Raw genomic sequence first — 24,551 nt, 5'->3', positions numbered from 1 at the left:
TTGGAATCAACAAGCCGTTTAAGGACCAACTCCGGAAACTGTACAATGAGTGGATGGAATGTGGCGACCAACAGTTCACGCCAACTGGACGTCTGAAGCGTGCTTCGCTCAGCCAGGTGGTGATGTGGATTATGGACGCGTGGAGGGCGATACCAGATGTCATCGTAGCTCGCGCGTTTAAGAAGTGTGGTATTTCGAATGCAATGGACGGTACTGAGGATGACGCACTTTGGGATGATTCTGACAAGGAAGCTAGTGACTTTTCTGAGAATGATGAAATGCCAGAATAAAGTGCTTGTCAATACCCCTCATTTTTCTTTTTTTCCCCAATTTTTGAGGCTGTAGTCCGGGGGTCGTCTTGCAATCAGCGTCATCTTGTATTCGAGTAAATACGGTAGACAGGAACAAAAAAGAAGACCATTCATAAAAACAACCTCCCGCCCCTACTAGAAACATCGCACAACAATGCAAACAATGCATCGCAAACAATGATGTTTCTGGTAGGGGGCGGGAGGTTGTTTGAGGTTGTTGTCATAACAATATCAACTTCTGAACACCCGCTTCAATCTGCAGCTTAAGCACGTTTTGCCCCCTTTCCCCCCGTATCATAACTGCCGATACGATCCACATCTTTTGAGATGGATTACTTCATCCAAATAAAATAAAATCTCATATGTTATAGACACACATGCAGTGCAATATGTCAGACTATCACACTTGACAAATTCAACTGACAGTTGCGACATATGATTTACCACTAGTGGACTGATTTTTCGAAAGAGTCTAGTTACACTTTTTCAGTGGGCACTGTGTGAGAATTCTTTAGATGGTTGCCTACAATACAACGTCAACCTCAACATTGTACACTTTCTGCTTACTGTCACAAAGTTGTCTTCTGAGAATTTGTAGCTTGTTTCCTCATGCACTAGACTATCCTTGCGTTTGCTGACCAAGAGTGAGGGAGGCTCCGCCTCCTGGATGCCGGCCAATAGGAGGACGTGAAGGGCAGGCACTTCCCAGGCCTCTGCTCTCGCCTACGAGATGGCGCAGCGTTGCCATTGTTTCGTGTGTCGCTAGGCTTCTGCCATGGCACAACAATCTAACCAACGGCTGAACGAGGCTTAGACAGGAGTGTAGCTACCGTTGTGTGCCGCAAGGCTTCTGCCATGGCGCATCAATCTAACCAACAGCTTCGCCGTTCGTCAACCTGGGAACAAGGCCAAGCGGGAACAAGGCCAAGCGCTTGTACGCCGGTTAACGGATGGCGAAGCAGTTGGTTAGATCGGTGCGCCATGGCAGAAGCCTTGTGGCAGGCAAAACAGCGGCAGCTGCTGGTAAACGGATGGCGAAGCAGTTGGTTAGATCGGTGCGCCATGGCAGAAGCCTCGTGGCAGGCAAAACAGCGGCAGCTGTTGGTTAACGAATGGCGAGGCAGTTGGTTAGATCGGTGCGCCATGGCAGAAGCCTCGTGGCAGGCAAAACAGCGGCAGCTGTTGGTTAACGGATGGCGAAGCAGTTGGTTAGATCGGTGCGCCATGGCAGAAGCCTCGTGGCAGGCAAAACAGCGGCAGCTGCTGGTAAACGGATGGCGAAGCAGTTGGTTAGATCGGTGCGCCATGGCAGAAGCCTCGTGGCAGGCAAAACAGCGGCAGCTGTTGGTTAACGGATGGCGAAGCAGTTGGTTAGATCGGTGCGCCATGGCAGAAGCCTTGTGGCAGGCAAAACAGCGGCAGCTGCTGGTAAACGGATGGCGAAGCAGTTGGTTAGATCGGTGCGCCATGGCAGAAGCCTCGTGGCAGGCAAAACAGCGGCAGCTGTTGGTTAACGGATGGCGAGGCAGTTGGTTAGATCGGTGCGCCATGGCAGAAGCCTCGTGGCAGGCAAAACAGCGGCAGCTGTTGGTTAACGGATGGCGAAGCAGTTGGTTAGATCGGTGCGCCATGGCAGAAGCCTTGTGGCAGGCAAAACAGCGGCAGCTGCTGGTAAACGGATGGCGAGGCAGTTGGTTAGATCGGTGCGCCATGGCAGAAGCCTCGTGGCAGACAAAACAGCGGCAGCTGCTGGTCAACGGATGGCGAAGCAGTTGGTTAGATCGGTGCGCCATGGCAGAAGCCTCGTGGCAGGCAAAACAGCGGCAGCTGTTGGTCAACGGATGGCGAAGCAGTTGGTTAGATCGGTGCGCCATGGCAGAAGCCTCGTGGCAGGCAAAACAGCGGCAGCTGTTGGTCAACGAATGGCGAGGCAGTTGGTTAGATCGGTGCGCCATGGCAGAAGCCTCGTGGCAGGCAAAACAGCGGCAGCTGCTGGTAAACGGATGGCGAAGCAGTTGGTTAGATCGGTGCGCCATGGCAGAAGCCTCGTGGCAGGCAAAACAGCGGCAGCTGTTGGTCAAGGGATGGCGAAGCAGTTGGTTAGATCGGTGCGCCATGGCAGAAGCCTCGTGGCAGACAAAACAGCGGCAGCTGCTGGTAAACGGATGGCGAAGCAGTTGGTTAGATCGGTGCGCCATGGCAGAAGCCTCGTGGCAGGCAAAACAGCGGCAGCTGCTGGTAAACGGATGGCGAAGCAGTTGGTTAGATCGGTGCGCCATGGCAGAAGCCTCGTGGCAGGCAAAACAGCGGCAGCTGTTGGTCAACGAATGGCGAGGCAGTTGGTTAGATCGGTGCGCCATGGCAGAAGCCTCGTGGCAGACAAAACAGCGGCAGCTGCTGGTCAACGGATGGCGAAGCAGTTGGTTAGATCGGTGCGCCATGGCAGAAGCCTCGTGGCAGGCAAAACAGCGGCAGCTGTTGGTCAACGGATGGCGAAGCAGTTGGTTAGATCGGTGCGCCATGGCAGAAGCCTCGTGGCAGGCAAAACAGCGGCAGCTGCTGGTAAACGGATGGCGAAGCAGTTGGTTAGATCGGTGCGCCATGGCAGAAGCCTCGTGGCAGGCAAAACAGCGGCAGCTGTTGGTTAACGGATGGCGAAGCAGTTGGTTAGATCGGTGCGCCATGGCAGAAGCCTTGTGGCAGGCAAAACAGCGGCAGCTGCTGGTAAACGGATGGCGAAGCAGTTGGTTAGATCGGTGCGCCATGGCAGAAGCCTCGTGGCAGGCAAAACAGCGGCAGCTGTTGGTTAACGGATGGCGAGGCAGTTGGTTAGATCGGTGCGCCATGGCAGAAGCCTCGTGGCAGGCAAAACAGCGGCAGCTGTTGGTTAACGGATGGCGAAGCAGTTGGTTAGATCGGTGCGCCATGGCAGAAGCCTTGTGGCAGGCAAAACAGCGGCAGCTGCTGGTAAACGGATGGCGAGGCAGTTGGTTAGATCGGTGCGCCATGGCAGAAGCCTCGTGGCAGACAAAACAGCGGCAGCTGCTGGTCAACGGATGGCGAAGCAGTTGGTTAGATCGGTGCGCCATGGCAGAAGCCTCGTGGCAGGCAAAACAGCGGCAGCTGTTGGTTAACGGATGGCGAAGCAGTTGGTTAGATCGGTGCGCCATGGCAGAAGCCTCGTGGCAGGCAAAACAGAGGCAGCTGCTGCTTAACGGATGGCGAAGCAGTTGGTTAGATCGGTGCGCCATGGCAGAAGCCTCGTGGCAGGCAAAACAGCGGCAGCTGCTGGTCAACGGATGGCGAAGCAGTTGGTTAGATCGGTGCGCCATGGCAGAAGCCTCGTGGCAGGCAAAACAGCGGCAGCTGCTGGTCACCGGATGGCGAAGCAGTTGGTTAGATCGGTGCGCCATGGCAGAAGCCTCGTGGCAGGCAAAACAGCGGCAGCTGCTGGTCAACGGATGGCGAAGCAGTTGGTTAGATCGGTGCGCCATGGCAGAAGCCTCGTGGCAGGCAAATGCGGCAGCTGCTGGTCAACGGATGGCGAAGCAGTTGGTTAGATCGGTGCGCCATGGCAGAAGCCTCGTGGCAGGCAAAACAGCGGCAGCTGCTGGTCAACGGATGGCGAAGCAGTTGGTTAGATCGGTGCGCCATGGCAGAAGCCTCGTGGCAGGCAAAACAGCGGCAGCTGCTGGTCAACGGATGGCGAAGCAGTTGGTTAGATCGGTGCGCCATGGCAGAAGCCTCGTGGCAGGCAAAACAGCGGCAGCTGCTGGTCAACGGATGGCGAAGCAGTTGGTTAGATCGGTGCGCCATGGCAGAAGCCTCGTGGCAGGCAAAACAGCGGCAGCTGCTGGTTAACGGATGGCGAAGCAGTTGGTTAGATCGGTGCGCCATGGCAGAAGCCTCGTGGTAGGCAAAACAGCGGCAGCTGCTGGTCAACGGATGGCGAAGCAGTTGGTTAGATCGGTGCGCCATGGCAGAAGCCTCGTGGCAGGCAAAACAGCGGCAGCTGCTGGTTAACGGATGGCGAAGCAGTTGGTTAGATCGGTGCGCCATGGCAGAAGCCTCGTGGCAGGCAAAACAGCGGCAGCTGCTGGTTAACGGATCGCGAAGCACTTGGTTAGATCGGTGCGCCATGGCAGAAGCCTCGTGGCAGGCAAAACAGCGGCAGCTGCTGGTCAACGGATGGCGAAGCAGTTGGTTAGATCGGTGCGCCATGGCAGAAGCCTCGTGGCAGGCAAAACAGCGGCAGCTGCTGGTTAACGGATGGCGAAGCAGTTGGTTAGATCGGTGCGCCATGGCAGAAGCCTCGTGGCAGGCAAAACAGCGGCAGCTGCTGGTTAACGGATGGCGAAGCAGTTGGTTAGATCGGTGCGCCATGGCAGAAGCCTCGTGGCAGGCAAAACAGCGGCAGCTGCTGGTCAACGGATGGCGAAGCAGTTGGTTAGATCGGTGCGCCATGGCAGAAGCCTCGTGGTAGGCAAAACAGCGGCAGCTGCTGGTCAACGGATGGCGAAGCAGTTGGTTAGATCGGTGCGCCATGGCAGAAGCCTCGTGGCAGGCAAAACAGCGGCAGCTGCTGGTTAACGGATGGCGAAGCAGTTGGTTAGATCGGTGCGCCATGGCAGAAGCCTCGTGGTAGGCAAAACAGCGGCAGCTGCTGGTCAACGGATGGCGAAGCAGTTGGTTAGATCGGTGCGCCATGGCAGAAGCCTCGTGGCAGGCAAAACAGCGGCAGCTGCTGGTTAACGGATGGCGAAGCAGTTGGTTAGATCGGTGCGCCATGGCAGAAGCCTCGTGGCAGGCAAAACAGCGGCAGCTGCTGGTTAACGGATGGCGAAGCACTTGGTTAGATCGGTGCGCCATGGCAGAAGCCTCGTGGCAGGCAAAACAGCGGCAGCTGCTGGTTAACGGATGGCGAAGCACTTGGTTAGATCGGTGCGCCATGGCAGAAGCCTCGTGGCAGGCAAAACAGCGGCAGCTGCTGGTCAACGGATGGCGAAGCAGTTGGTTAGATCGGTGCGCCATGGCAGAAGCCTCGTGGCAGGCAAAACAGCGGCAGCTGCTGGTTAACGGATGGCGAAGCACTTGGTTAGATCGGTGCGCCATGGCAGAAGCCTCGTGGCAGGCAAAACAGCGGCAGCTGCTGGTCAACGGATGGCGAAGCAGTTGGTTAGATCGGTGCGCCATGGCAGAAGCCTCGTGGCAGGCAAAACAGCGGCAGCTGCTGGTTAACGGATGGCGAAGCAGTTGGTTAGATCGGTGCGCCATGGCAGAAGCCTCGTGGCAGGCAAAACAGCGGCAGCTGCTGGTTAACGGATGGCGAAGCAGTTGGTTAGATCGGTGCGCCATGGCAGAAGCCTCGTGGCAGGCAAAACAGCGGCAGCTGCTGGTCAACGGATGGCGAAGCAGTTGGTTAGATCGGTGCGCCATGGCAGAAGCCTCGTGGCAGGCAAAACAGCGGCAGCTGCTGGTTAACGGATGGCGAAGCAGTTGGTTAGATCGGTGCGCCATGGCAGAAGCCTCGTGGCAGGCAAAACAGCGGCAGCTGCTGGTTAACGGATGGCGAAGCAGTTGGTTAGATCGGTGCGCCATGGCAGAAGCCTCGTGGCAGGCAAAACAGCGGCAGCTGCTGGTCAACGGATGGTGAAGCAGTTGGTTAGATCGGTGCGCCATGGCAGAAGCCTCGTGGCAGGCAAAACAGCGGCAGCTGCTGGTTAACGGATGGCGAAGCAGTTGGTTAGATCGGTGCGCCATGGCAGAAGCCTCGTGGTAGGCAAAACAGCGGCAGCTGCTGGTCAACGGATGGCGAAGCACTTGGTTAGATCGGTGCGCCATGGCAGAAGCCTCGTGGCAGGCAAAACAGCGGCAGCTGCTGGTTAACGGATGGCGAAGCACTTGGTTAGATCGGTGCGCCATGGCAGAAGCCTCGTGGCAGGCAAAACAGCGGCAGCTGCTGGTCAACGGATGGCGAAGCAGTTGGTTAGATCGGTGCGCCATGGCAGAAGCCTCGTGGCAGGCAAAACAGCGGCAGCTGCTGGTTAACGGATGGCGAAGCAGTTGGTTAGATCGGTGCGCCATGGCAGAAGCCTCGTGGCAGGCAAAACAGCGGCAGCTGCTGGTCAACGGATGGCGAAGCACTTGGTTAGATCGGTGCGCCATGGCAGAAGCCTCGTGGCAGGCAAAACAGCGGCAGCTGCTGGTTAACGGATGGCGAAGCAGTTGGTTAGATCGGTGCGCCATGGCAGAAGCCTCGTGGCAGGCAAAACAGCGGCAGCTGCTGGTTAACGGATGGCGAAGCAGTTGGTTAGATCGGTGCGCCATGGCAGAAGCCTCGTGGCAGGCAAAACAGCGGCAGCTGCTGGTTAACGGATGGCGAAGCAGTTGGTTAGATCGGTGCGCCATGGCAGAAGCCTCGTGGCAGGCAAAACAGCGGCAGCTGCTGGTTAACGGATGGCGAAGCACTTGGTTAGATCGGTGCGCCATGGCAGAAGCCTCGTGGCAGGCAAAACAGCGGCAGCTGCTGGTCAACGGATGGCGAAGCAGTTGGTTAGATCGGTGCGCCATGGCAGAAGCCTCGTGGCAGGCAAAACAGCGGCAGCTGCTGGTTAACGGATGGCGAAGCAGTTGGTTAGATCGGTGCGCCATGGCAGAAGCCTCGTGGCAGGCAAAACAGCGGCAGCTGCTGGTTAACGGATGGCGAAGCACTTGGTTAGATCGGTGCGCCATGGCAGAAGCCTCGTGGCAGGCAAAACAGCGGCAGCTGCTGGTCAACGGATGGCGAAGCAGTTGGTTAGATCGGTGCGCCATGGCAGAAGCCTCGTGGCAGGCAAAACAGCGGCAGCTGCTGGTTAACGGATGGCGAAGCACTTGGTTAGATCGGTGCGCCATGGCAGAAGCCTTGCGACACGCGAAACAACGGTAATGCTGCGCCATCTCTTAGGCGAGAGCAGAGGCTTGGGAAGTGCCTGTTCTCTGCGTCCTCCTATTGGACGGCATCCAGGAGGCGGAGCCTCCCTCGCTCTTGATCAGCAAACGCAAGGATAGCCAAAACTTTTTCCAACTGGTACCAGTTCGAGCTGTGTTATTGAACAATCACCGGTTTGAAGTGGTCCCACTTTGTACACCACTTAGCAACTGGTCACAGGTCCAACTGTTCCCAGTTCAATAAACCACTTTGGAACTGGCCCCAGTTCTAACTAGCCCAGTTCAATAAACCACTTTGGAACTGGTCCTAGTTCTAACTGGCACCAGTTTGTTAAACCACTTGTCGAGTGGTTTCCTACAAAGTGAGCTGTACAAGAACTGAAAGAAGCAAAAAACATTTTATTAGTTTCCAAACATATTTGAATTGCATGGTACGCTGTCTTTTGTTCTGTTTCTCTTAATATTTTTTGCACATTTTCTAGCACTAGCTATTCTGAACTTCGAAACACAGAAAAATAATTTTTCTTGTCTCACTCTTTTGTGCAATAACCAGTACCCTGTGCAATTTGACATAACGTTCTTTTCCTCACATTATGATTTAAAAAATTGGACGTGCATGCAGTCATTGCTTAGATGACAGAAACAAAGTTTGAAAAACATATCATGCAGGAGTGGTCAGCAGGTGAAGGGGCTGATCGGTTCCCAGGAAGGAAGAGAAAAAATTGGATGCAATCGCAGACTCTCAAATATCTAGACTTGGCACCCATAATAGGTTCACTTTAGATGTATGAATGTGAAAGCACTGGCCATTGTGCAGTTTCTAGTCAAGTCCCTGGTATATACCTATGCCAAAACTGAATACTTCTTATTACCTTTTATTTATTTTATGTGCCCGCAACGGACAATACACTACCTCTTGAATTTTAAACATTAAAACAGGAACGTCCCAACCTCCCAAGCAATTTGTTTCGTCATTCCTAAACATCCACAAATGTAAATATATTGCAATGAAAATGAGCTAATAATGAACACAATTGAACATACAACTTGCAACGTAAACAACGAAAATTACCTGCGTTTCGATGACAGATTTCCAGTGGTTTATCCTCACCCCAATGGGAAGGTTAGTTCAGAGCTGCATGAGTTCTACAGTCTGTCATCCACACCAGCAAGGTCCTTTCGCAAAATTTGTGTGTCATCTCATTGTGCACTACACCGGTGGCAAGTTCACCACCTCACCAGTTTCAAAACTGCCACAGATTGTCAACTGCCAATGGTTGACTGCTGCATGCACAGCATTTGGGTGATGGTGATAGCGATAGGGCGACAGTGTTTCATGTGATGACCACCGAATGTGGTCTCAATTTCCAATTCGTTGGCCACTATTTGTGTGCAAGGTGTCGCATTACGGTTGCATTAGGTGTCGAGTTTCTGTGAGGCCTTCGAGACCCTGTTTGAGCTGGTGCAACTAGACCCCGAAGTGGAAAAGCATGATTTCCAGTAAATCCCACTTTGGCACGAAGTGGCACCGTTTGCTCATAGATGACTCAGCCGGTATTCCCAACTCACGCCATTTGGGCTTCAACCAGTCGTAGTTGGGCCCCAAACCGGTGCCAGCTTAGCTCCAGTTCTGACCGGGCAGGCCTTAACTGGCTTCGGTTGGCCCCCAACCGGAATAAGGTCAGCTCGCGGTTTACACCAGTTAGGTCTGAACTGGGACCAGTTGGTACCACTTGAGCTCCCAGTTGACACCAGTTGTGTTGAAACTGGCACCATTTGAGTTCCCAGCTCATTTTTTCATCTGGGGTGTCAGTGCTAAGAGGAGTAACATGGGTGAAATAGGCCAAGTGTTGTTTGCAGGGCACAGGGCCAAAGTTTTCCTTCCCTGAGTGGAATTAAACTGCAGAATCTCCTTTTGCATTTTCTTGAAACAATCCGCCTATTCCCTATATGCAGTAGCACCATCATGTCCTACGCAGAATTAAAAGCGTGTTATCTTAATAATAGTTTTAGTGTTCGAAAGGTCAGCTTGAAATCCTATACAGCGGAGTCTCGCTAAATGGAAATTGCAGAATGACAGTTTAAACGGAACACCTGGTGCAAGTTCATTCGTGCAATGCAAAAATATTCCTGCTTATTGGAAACTAAATTTTGGCATCTTGGAGTAAATGAAACTGACTTGAATGGTTTCTAGGTGCTCTTCAACTCTTCCGAGAGCGATTGCTATGCGCACCATAGTTGTAGCCTTTCCGCTTCCGGAAACCCCTCATATTCAAGACTGAACTAGAACTGCACGCCACGCCGATTCAGACTGACGCACCACTCCTTTCCATGCTGCCGCAGCCACCAATTTTTCGAGGCGTTAACGTCTGACAGTTTTACTGAGCAACTTGCGAAGGATCATTTTGAGCATTTTTTATTTTTGCTAATAAAAAAGCACATTACAACGATGCAGTTCATCGCGAATATTGAAGTAACTTTTGAGAAGGAACGTGAGAATTAGGACTTGCAGTTTTATGTTCAATAATGTGAGAGGTCACATTGAGCAAAGAAATCCCGTTTTATATCCATTTCGAACTGAGAGGAGGACACATTTATTTGTAGGGTTGGTTGGTGATGTGTTACTGCCAAGCAGACTGCCTGCCGGTGGTGGTGGTGTGTTGCTCGGGGATCATCCTTCCTGGGTTGACTTCCTGGGAACTGCACCATTACGCATATCAGGAAAACTCAGGGAAGACACCCAGACAGCACAGTTGCGCCAACACATTTAGCATTTAGGTTGACTGGCTGTATATTAGTTGATTGCACGTTGCCGCCGCCATAAACGCGGGGCTGGTGCGCTGCCAACGTCACCTACACCTATGAGACTCCGCCACCACCAAAAAATGTGCCTGGCGTGTAAAGCTCTAGATTGGACACACTCTGATCTAGCACTGGGAACGAGGCCAACCAGAAGTTGCACGTGCCCTCGTAATGAATCACGCTGTGATTAATACATTTCCAAGTGAGGTTAGGTCACTTAGGTCAGCTGACAGCGAAGCCATTGGTTAGGTTGGTGCACCATGGCAGAAGCCGTGCTGCAGGCGAGGCAACCGTCAGCTGCACTTTCATCTAAGCCTCGTTCCCAGTGCTAGGTCTGAGCACGTTCAATCTTGAATATGTGCTCCAACCTGTGATCGCGAGGAGCACCAGTGGCACAAGGTTAGTTTAAAATGGTGTCACAAAAATGGGAGCAGCATGGTGTCATTCTCACAACAAAGATCGACCTGCTGATCAACAATTTCAAAGGTTGTTTCGTTAGCAAAATGGCACTCGCAAAAGGTACGGGATTCCAGAAAACACAGCCTCATTTTTGACTCGGTGTCAGGAGAAGGTGCAGCTGCTGATGCTACTGCATGCACTGACTGGCAGGCACAATGAATTGACAGATTTTTTGCTTCCTAATGAGTAAGCACTGTAAGAACGACGTTAAAACCCAGCTCGCCTGCACCCTTGCACTTCTACTTTTGAAGCACTGTAAGACTTGTCACATGCAACAATAAACCTTGTCATTGTAAACTATGTTTGCTACAGTGTTTCTACACCTCTAGAAGCAATCAGCGGAAGCATTTAACATTCTGCACCACATCTTTTCAGTTAATGGAAGTCGTGATAAATGGAACGTATTTTTGTGGTCCCTTCAGATTCCGTTTAATGAAATTTGGATGTGGCTGTTGAGATGGTTTTACTGTGTCTCATTACACTGACTATTTTAAACAGGGAACAAAGACTCACTCAAGTGGCCATTTTCGTTTTGGTTGGACTCTCCGTATTTTTCACTCCAGTCTTGAAGGTAAGGTTTCACCCATTATGTGGTTCCTTGGTTCTATGACTCCTTTTTCAGCGCATACCAATGCCAGTATTGTATGGGGTCTTCCTGTACATGGGAGTATCATCCCTTAAAGGGTCCCAGGTAAAAATCCCAAGCACAGTTACGTGACATGACAATGACATAAGATGTTGTTTCAGTTTTTCGACCGCATTCTGATCATGTTCATGCCTCAGAAGTATCAGCCGGATTATATGTTCCTGCGTCATGTGCCTACAATGCGCGTGCATCTTTTTACGCTCATCCAACTCACATGTTTGGTTTGCCTGTGGCTCATCAAGTCCTACAAACCTTCTTCCATTGCATTCCCACTTATGGTAAGATAAGGCACAGAATACATCTCAGTTTGTTAAGACATTGTCATCTTTCAGTTGGTGGTAATGATTGGTGTTCGGAAGCTTCTCGACTTCATCTTCACTCAGCGGGAACTCAAAGTGCTCGACGATGTCATGCCTGAGCACACCAAGAAAAAGAGAGAAGAAGAATTGCAAAAAGAGGAGGCAGAGCAGACATTTGAAGAAATAAAGGTATCTGGCTTCTTGTCATTTTTCTTGTATCTTTTCTTCTACCCATTTTTTTTTAAATCTGCTTTAGAGCTCACTGCTGCCAAATGACAGCGCATCCAACGTCCAGATTGCTCTGGTCAATGGCGATATCCTCAAGGTGCCCATTGAGAAGTATAAAGAAGAGCAGGAGCTGCCCCCCATCAATATTTCGGAACAACTGGCTCTGACGGGGCTCTGGAAGTCCATCGACCAACAGAACCAGAGCCGGAACCTGCCAGGTTCTGGTGCTGCGGCCGACGGAGGATCCAGGTCGGTTGACGTCACTCCAGTTTGATCACTTGACTGTCGTGTGTACAACTCCTTCAAGTTTTTACAAAAAGTACCTCCTGCGTCCTGTGAGGATGAAACCTGTAATTACTCGTATGTAGTGCAGAAAGAGACACTGAAAAGGAACTGATAGTTATAGGCTCATGGCATACTTGATCGTATGTAGCTCCAAGTGGATATTCTACAGTCACTTTGAGCATTCTATCTGCACATATCCTTTAATCTGTCGTTATTCGCATAGATAATAATTAGGAGTAGATTTACACATGAGGTATTCACGTAGGTCACGTAGGGCACAGTCATTGAGGACTGTTCTGTGTCTTTTATGTGTATCTTTATGGATGCTAGATGTCGTCTCATTGAACAAGTCAAACACTTAATTAATGCAAGAAGAGCAATTTCAGTAATCTATGCGAGAATAGTGATAGCATACTGGTTTGTGGCGTTTCTACTTCCTACCTTTATCACATACAACGATAAACTCTATTATTGCACATGCCTTTATACTCACTGCATTTCCATATCTAGAGTAGGTGGAGTAAAAGAGAGTGAAATGAAACAGAGATGATGCGGAACAGCAGTCTTAAAAATAATGCATTTGCAAGCTTTTTTGATCTGTTTGCATAAGGCTTTGTGTTGCTTTAGATGCATGAGAAAGCGTTTGATAAAAGAGTTTTGTGGCAGGACAAAATATTGACCAGTAGCTATGAGGAGTGTTGTGTCTATTATGACTTTCAGCAGGAATACACATATACTTACATGTGAGCCTCGAACAATGTGAAATTTAGCACTTTGGTTTTGCGCTATAGGTGCCATCCTTGTAATATGTAACCAACTATTAAATGCACGTTATATCGATACATTCAAAATACCTTTTCTTTTTCATTTCTTTCCAGTGGCATTTGTTTCTAATATATCTTTGTGTAGTTTGAAAGAATTGCTATACACGTTTCACGTTTTAAAATAAATCCTTCGGAACATTTTTACTGTGAGGTAGGAGCTACATCATCTTTAACAATGGTCACAGCAAGAGATAACTGGGTACATTACATATTTCACATGCAGCAGCATGAGTATTCAAGTACTTACCGTGAACAAGTATACATGTTTGCAAGTAGATCATGCAGAACATTATTCGAGGCAGTTGTGCTCTAACATAACGCTGCAGAGACGGGGAGTTAACCGTTTCTAATCGCAGACGATTTCTAAATTGTAATACAGTCAATGCTGCATTATCAGTGTAACAAATAAATAAAAGCTTGAACTGTAATACCACAAATTTTTTCAAATTCATTCGTGTATCTCTGCTTGCTAACACATTTTTGGGTCTGCAAGTAATTAACTGACGTTGATTTGTTGCGATGGCTTTGGTATGCTAACAGTCTAGCAGGATTTTCATCTTGAGAAGATATTGGATGAAAATAGAATCAGTGACTCTTAGCACTAGCTGGTGTACTGTGAGATGGTGGTATTGTGAAGCCTCAAGAGCCGCTGATGTTTTCAACAGGCATTGTTGTTTTTCTTCTTCTTTTTTTCTGCTCAGAACAGAACTGGAAATATCAGCAGCTGCTGAGGTATTCTGTCACCGAATTGCTGCTTTTTCAGTTAACCCTCTTTGTGTCAATTCGGGTCTACTGACTTTTTTCATAATCTTACAAATGACTTATACCAGCTGTGTGTCCAGAGGAATCTTGTGAATGCTTGAAATGAGAAAGCTTGTGCTTACAAATGCTTTTTGCATGATACTTCTGCCAATGTTCTACCATTGGAAGAACAACCCCAGCTGCAGTCCACTATCCAGCTGTGCATAATTTTCAAAAGCCTTCATTCAGGTCCTGAGTCGGTCACAGAGAAACAGTGCATTTGCTAGCACTCTGTATTTTACACCAACTCTTAACTGCATATTGTGAAGATGTGTGCACAGTGGTCCTTTCATCGTTGATTTCATTTCACCATTTGATTTGTTCTAATGGATGCAATTTCTGCCTGGTGTCTTGCATTGTGTTCCAGATTTCTTCTAGGTGGCCTTTTTTTTTGTGCTTGTGTGTTTTGGCATTTACTCTGTTTTGTTTAATTTTTTTAAAATCTCTTTTACCTTATCCTCGCACCGTTGTCAACCACAAAAAGACAGGTAGGTTTGATACAAATTGCATGGCTCTGCTATCCTCCAAAGACTAATTGTGCCCCAGTCTGCTGTAAACTGCTTTGTGTCTGGTGGTTGTGCACACTAGTCAGCAGGTAGCTAGGATTTTGTGGTTGGCTAACAGTGGTGGCTAAAGTGAGCGCTTTCTGGTATGCGGGCATTTCTTTTATCATTTCTCTATTATGGCACTAACCAAAAGTGGTTTGCTGTGTCACCCAATTAGAGTTCATCTGACAATTATATTACTAAAGATTTAGCGCGAATAAGCGAGACGTACACACAACAAGCGCTAAACCTTTAGTAATCATGTACCATACACATTTTGAAAAAAAAAGGCTAATTTATACTGGGCCCATTTTATGCACAAGACAAAGCACATGATTACCGTTCGGGAGGCTTTAGTGCGTAAAAAAGAAAGAAAAAAAGATTACAACAGTGCTGATGGACGCACGTATAGCACTTTATGTTATTGTGATGGGTTTAATACAGAAGTAACTAAATTTCCTCCTATGTATACTGTTATATATCCATAATCAATTAGTAAATTAACCTCACCTATCAACATATAAGCAACCACAATGACGTTGGCTATTTTCGTTGTACTAATGATCATCATAACAGTAATTGTGTCAGAAAAAGAGTTGAAGATATATCGAACTGTGTCTGTCTCTATCAAATGCACCTATTTGATTTGGAGGGTTGCATCACCTTTTGAGGCCACACATATCTTACACTGAAATTACTGAGCCTTTTTGTTTGCAACACACATGATAGAAGTATGTGCAAGTGTTACAGTAAACTTAAGTTAATTCGACCCTGACGGGAACGCAAAATCTGAATTTTTGATCCGATGGAATGATCCGAAGGTCAAAATAAAGAATAGGCAGAAAAATGACCGTCACTTTTGTGTGATTGTCTGCTGTCGCTTGCGGTTGAAACGCGCATCTGAAAACGTGCCATGTAGAGCACACGCACGCACACTGCATGCTCTCGGTGAAATAATCTTCAGTTTTGCTTCCGCCATCTTGCGCGAGGCAGAACACGTCAACAACGTCCGACAATGCTGTTGTCCACTTCCACGAAGTCATAAAATCTTGCGAAGTGCATGTTGTATATCAGACTGTGAAACAATATGTGAAACAAAAAACTGAGAGAAAAAACGAGAAAGGCGACGTTTTCTTCTCGCCCGAGACTCTCCAGAACCGCCACCAAATGGATTGAGTTTTAGTGCATCGTACGCTATCACCTTTGCATACGTAAGGGAGAGGGTTCTGCGCAATACGCAAAGCTCTCTCTCTATGTGTTGCATGTGTGCAGAAGCACCAATGCTATGGGTTACGTGCGCAAAGGCGTTTGTTGTACTAAAGCTCGCAGTTACTGGTATAGAACGGTACTGTTCAGTCGCCACCTGAGCTTTAGGGTGAACTTTTCTGTTGCTATGTGTGGTGCAACACGGGCGACACAGGTGCCCGGTTCGCGGATGCATCGGTCGAATGATACAATGTGGACTGCTTTCACGTTTGAAATAACAATTTTTTTTATCGATAGAAACATATGGGTATTTGACAGGACCTTCGAAATCGATGGAATTAAGCTGATTATCGGAAGTGGTATTAACGCGAGTCTACTGTACCTTCTAAACCAGTAGGTGCTTGAAGCACTGCTTTTTGTCCAATCTGGTTTTGCACGCCTGTTACACTGCTGCGTGTGCTGGGTTAACGCACATTGCTTAACCACGCCTACCTTAAGGATTCCATAATAGCTCACTTTTAAGAACTGCATTTAACTTTGTCTTAGTGTTGTGCTAGTGTAATTAGCTTAAATTTGGGCTCTCTATGTATTTCTTTCTGCGTGATATCCCTCTTTGAATGAAACGTTAAGTGTGCCTCTATATTCTTAAAAGTTTTGCTTATGTATTGTTAAATCGATTGGCTGTAGTTGTTCTCAGCTAAGTGTTTTGCCTAGAGAATCTTATTATGAAAGAGAGTTGTGCAATGAGCATAACATGGTGGTTCCTCTTGGTGGTGGTAGTGTCATATTTTTTGTACAAAAATACTTTGAGTGTCATGAATAGTGGTAAAAGGTTTTGTGGGGTGTCTATGGGACATCCAAAGTGATTCCACACCATTGTAGAGACATTGTGGAGACCAAAGTCCTGTTTCATGCGTAAAGTAATTTCTAAAACACACGTCTGTGGCAGATGCAGCATTTTACAAAATTGTCTGCACAGGATAGGTCTGTGAATGACACATGCCAATCATCTCTGTTTTGCACAAGATCAGCTACCCCATCTTTTAGATGGCATTATAAAATGTTTTGGGGAACCATAATTTGTAAGCATAATTTGTATCCACAGAAAAAAGAAGAGGGGCAGCAAAAAGGATGCCCTGAATGAAGAGGAGCGGAAGAGGCTTTCAACCATGACAGAAGAAGATGACGAAGAAGACTGCGGAATCACCATCCGAATTGATGCACCCACACCGGTTCCTTCCAAGCAGCCTTCACCGCAAGAGGCAAAAAAAGCTTTTCCCAATGGAAACGAAACGTCCGTTTGACACGAGGTGAACCTTTAGTTCCCTTTCTTCTGTTCTACGGGGCTTTATTTATTTATTACCCAAATTCATGTCCTACCCACGACATTCATCTCCGTCACACCACTAGTTTCAAGTATGAAATTTATACAAAAATATATAAAAGTATATTTAAAAGATATACTTTTCTTGTGTGTTGGGGGACTTACTTGATCATCTGCAGAGATGATTGACACTCTTATTCTGTAGGCACAACTTCCTGGTTGTGCCCAAAAAACAAAGCAAAACAAAAGAAAACAAAAAATTTGGGACATGCAAGGGGTTCTAATTATATGGAATGAATTTGTCTCTCCAGACAACTGATGGTCCTTAATTAGTTTTCTTCTGTGGCTTTCTTATTTGAGCTTAAACACCCGCTTCACTTTTATTTGTTGTCCTACAGATTCAGGCTAATATTTGAGTCGTTAAATAAAGCTCTTACTTTATTTTAAGTGTGCCACACATTATTATTTGTATGTCTAAGGCTGCAGTACAGTATCAAATATTAGGACTATACTTCCTTAACAACAAATGCGCGTCAATAAACTTGTGTCTCCTCATACTTTTCTCTGAGGAGTATCAAATTCTTTTAAAAATTTTTTCTTTGCAGGATATCATTGTTGTCTGGTAATGTCCTGCCCTCCTCTCCCCCAATTTATAGTTATGTACACTTCTTGGGCACTCAAACAAACTCTCAAACATCTTGTCACCGAAGCAAGAGTGCGCCCCATATTTCTCGGATATTCTCTGTCGACAGAGGTCTCGCATTTTGTCTGAGTAACTCCACTGCTCTGTCACATTGTGGAAAAACGAAGGACGTCTGAATCACCAATGCCAAATCATCTCTTGCCGGGTGCCTTTTCTTCGCAGACATGCAAACAACAGACACACACAGTGTTATGGCTGTGTCCTCTTTCCATGCCTTTTGACATTCTTCGTGAGCGGATGTTGCGCTAAAACATGGCCGTCTTCGTGACACAGTTCCAGTTTATGAGCAGTAGATGAGACGGAAGGATTTATTTATGCTTTGATCTCTGCAAATGTGTTTCATTCGTCTAAGGACAGTGAGGTGGTGACCATGTTTTGTTTCTTTCTGTAAAAGAGATGACCTTTGCTCTGTTGTCTCTATAAATACTTTGCCAATGATGGTCTCCAATGGTTGCTTTGACATGTCCATGAAAGTGCATACAACACAAGGTGCGTAGGTCCTAGTAAAGTAAACTGCACTCTCAATGCACGTTTCATACACTAGATGGATCGTTAAGTATAGAAACTAGCAGGAATTGTTCCGAGCGAATATAGCTGTGCAAAGAAATAGCAAATTCCTCGTAGGTCATTTGGTGTTGACTGTCAAGGTGCCATAATCAATGTCTTTGCGGTAAACCTTATATAATCTATATACAGAGTAGAGGTGCAATCATATTTTCGAGTAAAGAGAAGGTTTCAGGAAGCATCAGTTGCCACTTGGAAAGCTGCACATCTGTGTAATTTTATGACTTTTTGGCTGCAGGCCATATTTTTGTGCCAAGAAATCATCGTTTGTAATTCTAATCTTGCAGAGCATCTCTCATTGGCTGACGAATAGTTTTAAAATGCTGTCTGTTTGGATTAAATTTTTAAATGCGAGCCTTACAACTAGGATTTTTGTTTTTATTCACAATTGTCTGTAGTGATTGTCACCCAATATGACTTTCTTGTGACAATCATCTTTGGGTGTTTCACCTCCCGTGTGCATAATAAAATACAGCCAAATGGTGTACTTAAGTTAGTCACTGAAAGAAGTAGTTGATCACTCACAAACATCACTTAAGCATTACAAGTTAATAGTAATTCTGCACCAGCCTTAAAGTACTACAAAGACAAAGATAATTTTTTCTGTGTTTTGTTAGCATCCGTGTTACTTTATCCATATGGTGCTGGGTGCTCATTTGCGGCACTCTCAGATTGAGCTTTTGTGACATCAATTACAAGAACATTGAAATGCCTTTACGTGGATGTACTGGATGTGTGGATTCTACTGATCTTTGGAAGAGATGTCTCTTCACTGGAATTATGAGCGAGACTGTTTTCTCTTTTCTTAGTGAAGAATGCTCGTCTATGCATCTGTGGAAACTTTGCATCGAGCAGAAACGTTGTTTATTTGTTGCAGCACTCTTAGGCAACACCATATGATTGGCACAAGATTCAACAGCACTAATTAAAGATATGTCATAAACTTCCTTCACATACAGCAACTTATTGCATTAACATTTCCTAACCTGTTAGCTGGATTTTCTACCCTGCTATATTGAAAAGAGATGTTTTTTGTGCACTTTGTTTCACGCAAATGATTTTTAACCCTGACAGATGGCACATGAAATTTTGCATTTCAGACACTATCTGACACACTTCAATTTTGTATAACATTTTATTGCTCACAAGAAGAAAGTTGTTGGGTTGCTTCGTTGGACCTGTTCCCCAACGGAACACTTCTTTGAAGAAACCTTCTGACACAATAGTCTAGTCTAGTCGTTAAAAAGCGAGCAGGCTTGTAAAAATTTGGGAGATCATCATTATTGCACTCGCGTTGGAGCAGCTTTAGGTTCCATTGGGTACGTTAAGTAGGTGCCCTGGAGCGCACATGTTTCATAGTCCACTCGCTTTAATGCGACACCCTGGAGTGTCAGACATCAAGGAGTTTTTCGTGCTCCCATCTCAAAAGGGTGCACCGAAGCAGACAACATGCGTGATCCACTGGGAGCAAGTAGCTGGTGCTGGCAGAAAGGGAGTTCTAATCTATTGGAAGGGTACGCTTAGAAGCAAAATACAGACGTACTATGTTACCGAATTCTCTGATTTCAGGAAACTATCATCTTTTTTTAAGACTACCATTGTACTTTCCTATTACTGGGCAACTTCCATATAGATGTCTGCAATCATTCGCGGGTTGTGCCCACGTCAAGCGGTCACATTCCTCGAAAATTGCTCCTACAGTAGACTTGGGTTAATACGACTTCCGCTAATTGGCTTTTTAGCTTAATTCGATGGAATTAGAAGGTCCCGTCAAATATCCATATGTTTCAAATGATACAGAAGTTTCCACATGCGAGTTTCAAGTGCGAGCGACAGCAGACGATCGCACAAAAGTGACATTGACCTCATTCCTTTTCTGCCTATTCTTTAATTCGACCCTCGGATAATTGCATCAAATATCCTTCGTTCCCGTCAGGGTCCAATTAACGCACGTTTACTGTATTACAAATTTCCATAGTTTGCGAGAAAATGTTCTAAAAACTGCTGTCGTCCAAACAAAGCCGGTCTGAGAACAGGAAGTGGTATCACCGAGAAACAAGTGTAATGCTCCAACTGTGGGTGTCTCATACTCCCAGTGGCGTATCTAGGGTGTGGCAGGTGTGGACAGGTGAACAGGGGCGCCATTATGTGGTCGGGTGTGAATGTGCCAGATCGGGCACTCAGCCTGGCACATTCGTACATTATCTAAAGCACCCGCTATTAGGGAGGTTGTAGTGTGAAACCTAGTGCGGACCACATGAAAACGCATCCCCAAGGACATCATGTTAACCATGTTGCCATGGGCGCAGGTAGCTCTAGATACGCCACTGCATACTCCTCATGTGGGTGCACCACAAGAGGGGCGCCTACTTAACGCACCCATTGCTAACATGTGTATAGAGCTGAAATAACAAAGGCCCTACCTGTAGGGGGGAAAGCAAATTCATCTCGTGGTGCAGTGAGGCTGGTTCACTTGCATGTCTTTGCGTGGACAGTTTCTCGCATTGTGAGCATGTACATAGCATATTTTGAAGCTCGCGTTTGCTTCCACCATATCTACTGAGCAGCTGTATTTAGACTTCCATTGTAACCCTTAGCAACAGTATGTATAAACTGTACAGAAGTTATGAGTGCAAGAGAATGGTGTATCAGAGCACAGGAAACGATCAAGGGTTGTCCTGTGCCACTTTGCAGTCTGTTTCATGTGATGGCACAGTATGGTGGGCAAGCCGATCAACATGCTGTACATAGTCAGTGTGGTGTTTAGCGGTAACCGTTGTAGAATTATTTGCTCAGAATTAGGTACACCCAGCAGAGGTAAGAAAAGGTGCCTCCTACCCAAAGGCACTCCTTGTTGTTTCTCCTGTGTTGAGGGAAAAGTATGTAAATGCAATAACAGTTGTGGAGTTGCACTCAATCCTTGTAAATTTTTTTTCTTAGAAACCATGTAGATTTTTTTTAGATTTTGAAAATAAAAAAAAAGTATAATTTTCAGTTCTCCGTGCACGGACTTCATTTTCTGTGTCCAATCTGTCCGAGTTATTTGTGATGGAAATATCGGTTTAGTTGCAGTTGCGGGATGGCATTCTCTCAACCACTACTTGTTTGTAGCATGTGCACAAGTTTTCAACTTGACAGTTGATGAGCCTCGTGATCAGAGGAGTGAAATGTCAACTGCACTCTCAGTCACTGATCCTCAGCCACTCTCATGTTCTATTGTTTCAGCCAATGTAACACTGCAAGACACCCAGGGTTCAAAAACAGTAAATACTGAGGTCACCCGAGAGCGAGTGGGAGTGTTGTACAGCAGACGACAGAGTCCCTGTAATCGTAAAAGCGAGCCAGGTAGGCGTTTATGGAAAGCACTGCACAGCTGACTCTTTGACAGCAGCTTTTCCAGCTGCACAGTTATTTGTTTTACATTCAAAACAAAATAAAAAGTGGACATGAATTTGTACTAACTCTATGTTACATGTGGGTGAAATTAGGTGCTCTATTTTTCGACATATTCATTCCCAGTGTTGATGCACTTGTGCAACTTGCGCGAATATCTTGCGAAAAAAAAAATCTTTAGGACATGTGCACAACAAATCATGCAAGACATTCTTGACTTGAACATAGTCTTGAAAGTTTGAGAGCTGCAAAAAATGTGAAAATATGAAGGTCTAGGAGTGTGCAGTTGGAAGATTGTGGATGGTTGTGACCCAAGAGGCGAATGATTGGTTGGCTGTCTGGCCGACTTGACAGGGAACTGTGCAAGTTAAGCACAGCTAGTGGCAGGGTTTCAACTCTGGTAACTTATGGTTTTGCTGGTCACTCTGGAGCTCAAGCCGTCCGTCTCAGAACAAAGTGGGCATCACTTTCTCAGCCAACTGTTGGGTCCCAAATTTCTTTACTTTTGGTGGACCGATCCCTGGACACAGTACAAGAGTAGAGCTCTTTCCCACTGTAGCAAATTTCTCACAAGCATTCACCTTCCTATTCTTGAGCCCCTCATGGATGATGGCTATGTCTTCACTCATCTGAACTGTGATACGGCTCCCCAATAAGCTAACAACTTGATTTCCTCGACACACAAAATTTCTTAACTTCTTATTTCACTTGTAGGCTTACCTCCGAGACATGCTTGATGAATTGTACAGTAAATTTCCAGTGGTGGAAAACCTGATGACATAACTCTTGTTTTGGCATGGTATACCATTCCGCCCTACTCAGCCTTGGATATTTGTTGGCAGTCTTCTTTCAAATCACGATCGTAAAATAATAATTGCAATTTTTTACTTTCTCCTTAAATTTTTCTTGCGAAAAAATTGCCGGGAACCACAATCGTGGGTAAAACCCCCCTGCAGGACCATTTAATTGTGAAATGTTTCTGAGGATTTGTTATCGGTATCCAATTGAACCTCTGTATGCAATAAGGGGATAAGTCGAAAAACCACAAACTGAGAAAACTTGGAGTGAATATTTGGTAAAGTAATTGCAGTTGGGTGCCCTCGAATAACGCAAATGCAGATTGTGTATGTGTCTACTCTACAAGCATGTCCTGTTAGCATCGTTCTTGGGTGTGTGACTTAGCAGAAGTTGGACAAAATCCAGGAGCATGACATATCCCCTTCTTCAATATAACACCGCACGCACAGGGTTTTCGTGCAGAAAAGAACGATTTTCGTGAGTCGGACTTTGATGGTGAACAGCGTTGATGCCCGGTAGGGTGAAGTGACTTATGTGTAGTAGAGCAGCCATGATCAGGCTTATCGTGCTGCTAAACGAGCACAAATAATGTCCTAGAAGACCAGCGTACTTAGAAGGCGACTTATTAGTTTAGCGCGCCCCTTTTTCCAATTCCAACGGTCGGTAGCGCTGCGGGCACGGTCACGTGGGGTAGGAAGAACATGTTTCTCGAGTGGAAGTCAAAGTTCTTGTCCGCAACGCAGCAAAATTTAACCTACACCATTTGTATGCGTATAGAAAAGGCGTCCGACCTGACTGTCCCCTCCCATTGACACACATGCCTTTCCTGTTTTTTGCCCTCCTCCAGCAGGTCAATAAATTGCAGTATGGTCCTAAATGTTCTTTGGCAGATACATACTGGTATATGGATGTCATTGCAGCAAAAATACTAAACAAGGGATAAGTTGATTTGTGCCCTTGCATACAGAGGATCAATTGTTGCTTCTTCCAATAAAAACATACACTGCTTTTTGGGGAACCGTTTTCAATCCTACTGTGATATAAGTTGTCGATATATGCCCGAGTTGTGCATATACAGTCATGTCTCGCTTATCCGGAGTTGAGATATCCGGATAACTCGTTATCCGGGCTACATTACCGGGAACGAAACTGCTACCATTGGATTTTGTCTCGGTTATCCAGAATTGGTTATCCGTATCCGGACAGCAAGCACAAGGACTAATCTTCCAGGACCTAGGTCATTCTGACCTGCTTATCTGGAACAGTGTCAAAGTCCTCTGTCCCTGGCATATGCTGTGTTGGCATTATTCCGGAAATGGGTCACATTCCACCGGGGCATTCTGTCACTGTTGGAGGTCACTCCCCCTTGGAGTGTGCGGACACACAGTAGAGACGGCAGACGATAAGCGGAAGATCTGCCCTGTATTCACATGTGAACGTCAGCGTCCGGGCCGTCCAAAAGCATTGCCTGCCTTTTGGCCTTTGCCAAAGACAGTTGCATCAAAATCATGTGCGTGGGACTTTCTGAGACATTACCCTTGAGGGTGATGCAGCAGGTGCTGTGGCTGTGACCAAAATTCTGTCACACGTTTGCCTACTAATTTGAAGCCGCTCACTTTGCACAAATTTTTGAAGTAACGACCTTTTCCTTGTTCCCATTTCTGGAGCAATAAAGAGGTCTCCCAAATTTTTCAGGCTTTCCTGGAAGATTGCTCGATTCGGTTATCCGGAAATTCGAAATCTAGACGAAAAGGGACGACTCCCGAGGTGTCCGGCTAATCGAGACGTGACTGTATTTTAATTGTAAGTAAAAAGTATGCGCCCTGCTTTTGTGGCAAATCTTGAGGATAACTACCTCACCTATTGCCCTGAGCATGCTAAATGGTGGTGCTCTGCAGCTCCACCACCCAGTTAAATCAGTAGGGTATGGAACACCTGGTGTGGCAGCACTTTGCTCCCCCCCCATTAACGCATCCCTTTCCATACTAGGGGCATACACAAAAAGAAAGAAGAGGCACTATCATGTTGCGTTTGGAGGAACGGGGTAAGCGGTGGCCCCTAGAGACACTACTGCCACCATCTGTACATTTTCCATGCATTCCACGCCACTAATCACTTGTCATTATGATATTGCTCAGCCCCAATTTGTTCAAAACATCAGGGTGTGACATTTTGAATGTATGTGAATGGTTTTTGATTGCAGTTGGTGGCATCACTGGAACACACATAGTCATCCCAGGCAATTCTGATCATGCTGGCTCCATTGTCAGTCATTATGCTGTATACCTGTTCCAAGCAAACTTTGTGTACACATTGCAAGTACATCAGTAGTTCCAATACTCTGCATGGCCAAGGTTTGTAACACTAGCTTATCACTCTTACTCCCTCCATGAAGGTCCGGTCTATATTTAACAGCTGTTGAAGAATCTTGGA

General features: G+C 46.8%; 1 protein-coding gene across 11 annotated transcripts in view; it reads left to right on the top strand.

The window, feature by feature from the left end:
* The window catches only part of LOC135389157 (electroneutral sodium bicarbonate exchanger 1-like), an 81,248-nt gene that overhangs the window by 55,502 nt on the left and 1,195 nt on the right, over nucleotides 1–24,551 (top strand). For 7 of the 11 annotated variants that reach the window (XM_064619195.1, XM_064619194.1, XM_064619192.1 and 4 more), the window contains 6 exons: nucleotides 11,001–11,073; nucleotides 11,125–11,193; nucleotides 11,250–11,426; nucleotides 11,481–11,636; nucleotides 11,704–11,924; nucleotides 16,442–20,921. In XM_064619195.1, the coding sequence (XP_064475265.1) occupies nucleotides 11,001–11,073; nucleotides 11,125–11,193; nucleotides 11,250–11,426; nucleotides 11,481–11,636; nucleotides 11,704–11,924; nucleotides 16,442–16,640 (895 nt within the window). In that variant the 3' untranslated portion in view covers nucleotides 16,641–20,921. Of the gene's footprint in view, nucleotides 1–11,000; nucleotides 11,074–11,124; nucleotides 11,194–11,249; nucleotides 11,427–11,480; nucleotides 11,637–11,703; nucleotides 11,925–16,441; nucleotides 20,922–21,152; nucleotides 21,273–24,107; nucleotides 24,163–24,321; nucleotides 24,473–24,551 lie in introns of those variants that run through there. The other 4 variants (XR_010421577.1, XR_010421578.1, XM_064619189.1 and 1 more) reach the window with 4 other exon arrangements.

The sequence above is a fragment of the Ornithodoros turicata genome, chromosome 3 (genome assembly GCF_037126465.1).
Source record: "Ornithodoros turicata isolate Travis chromosome 3, ASM3712646v1, whole genome shotgun sequence".
Taxonomy (NCBI): Eukaryota; Metazoa; Arthropoda; class Arachnida; order Ixodida; family Argasidae; genus Ornithodoros; species Ornithodoros turicata.
This window is presented reverse-complemented; position numbering and strand designations above follow the sequence as displayed.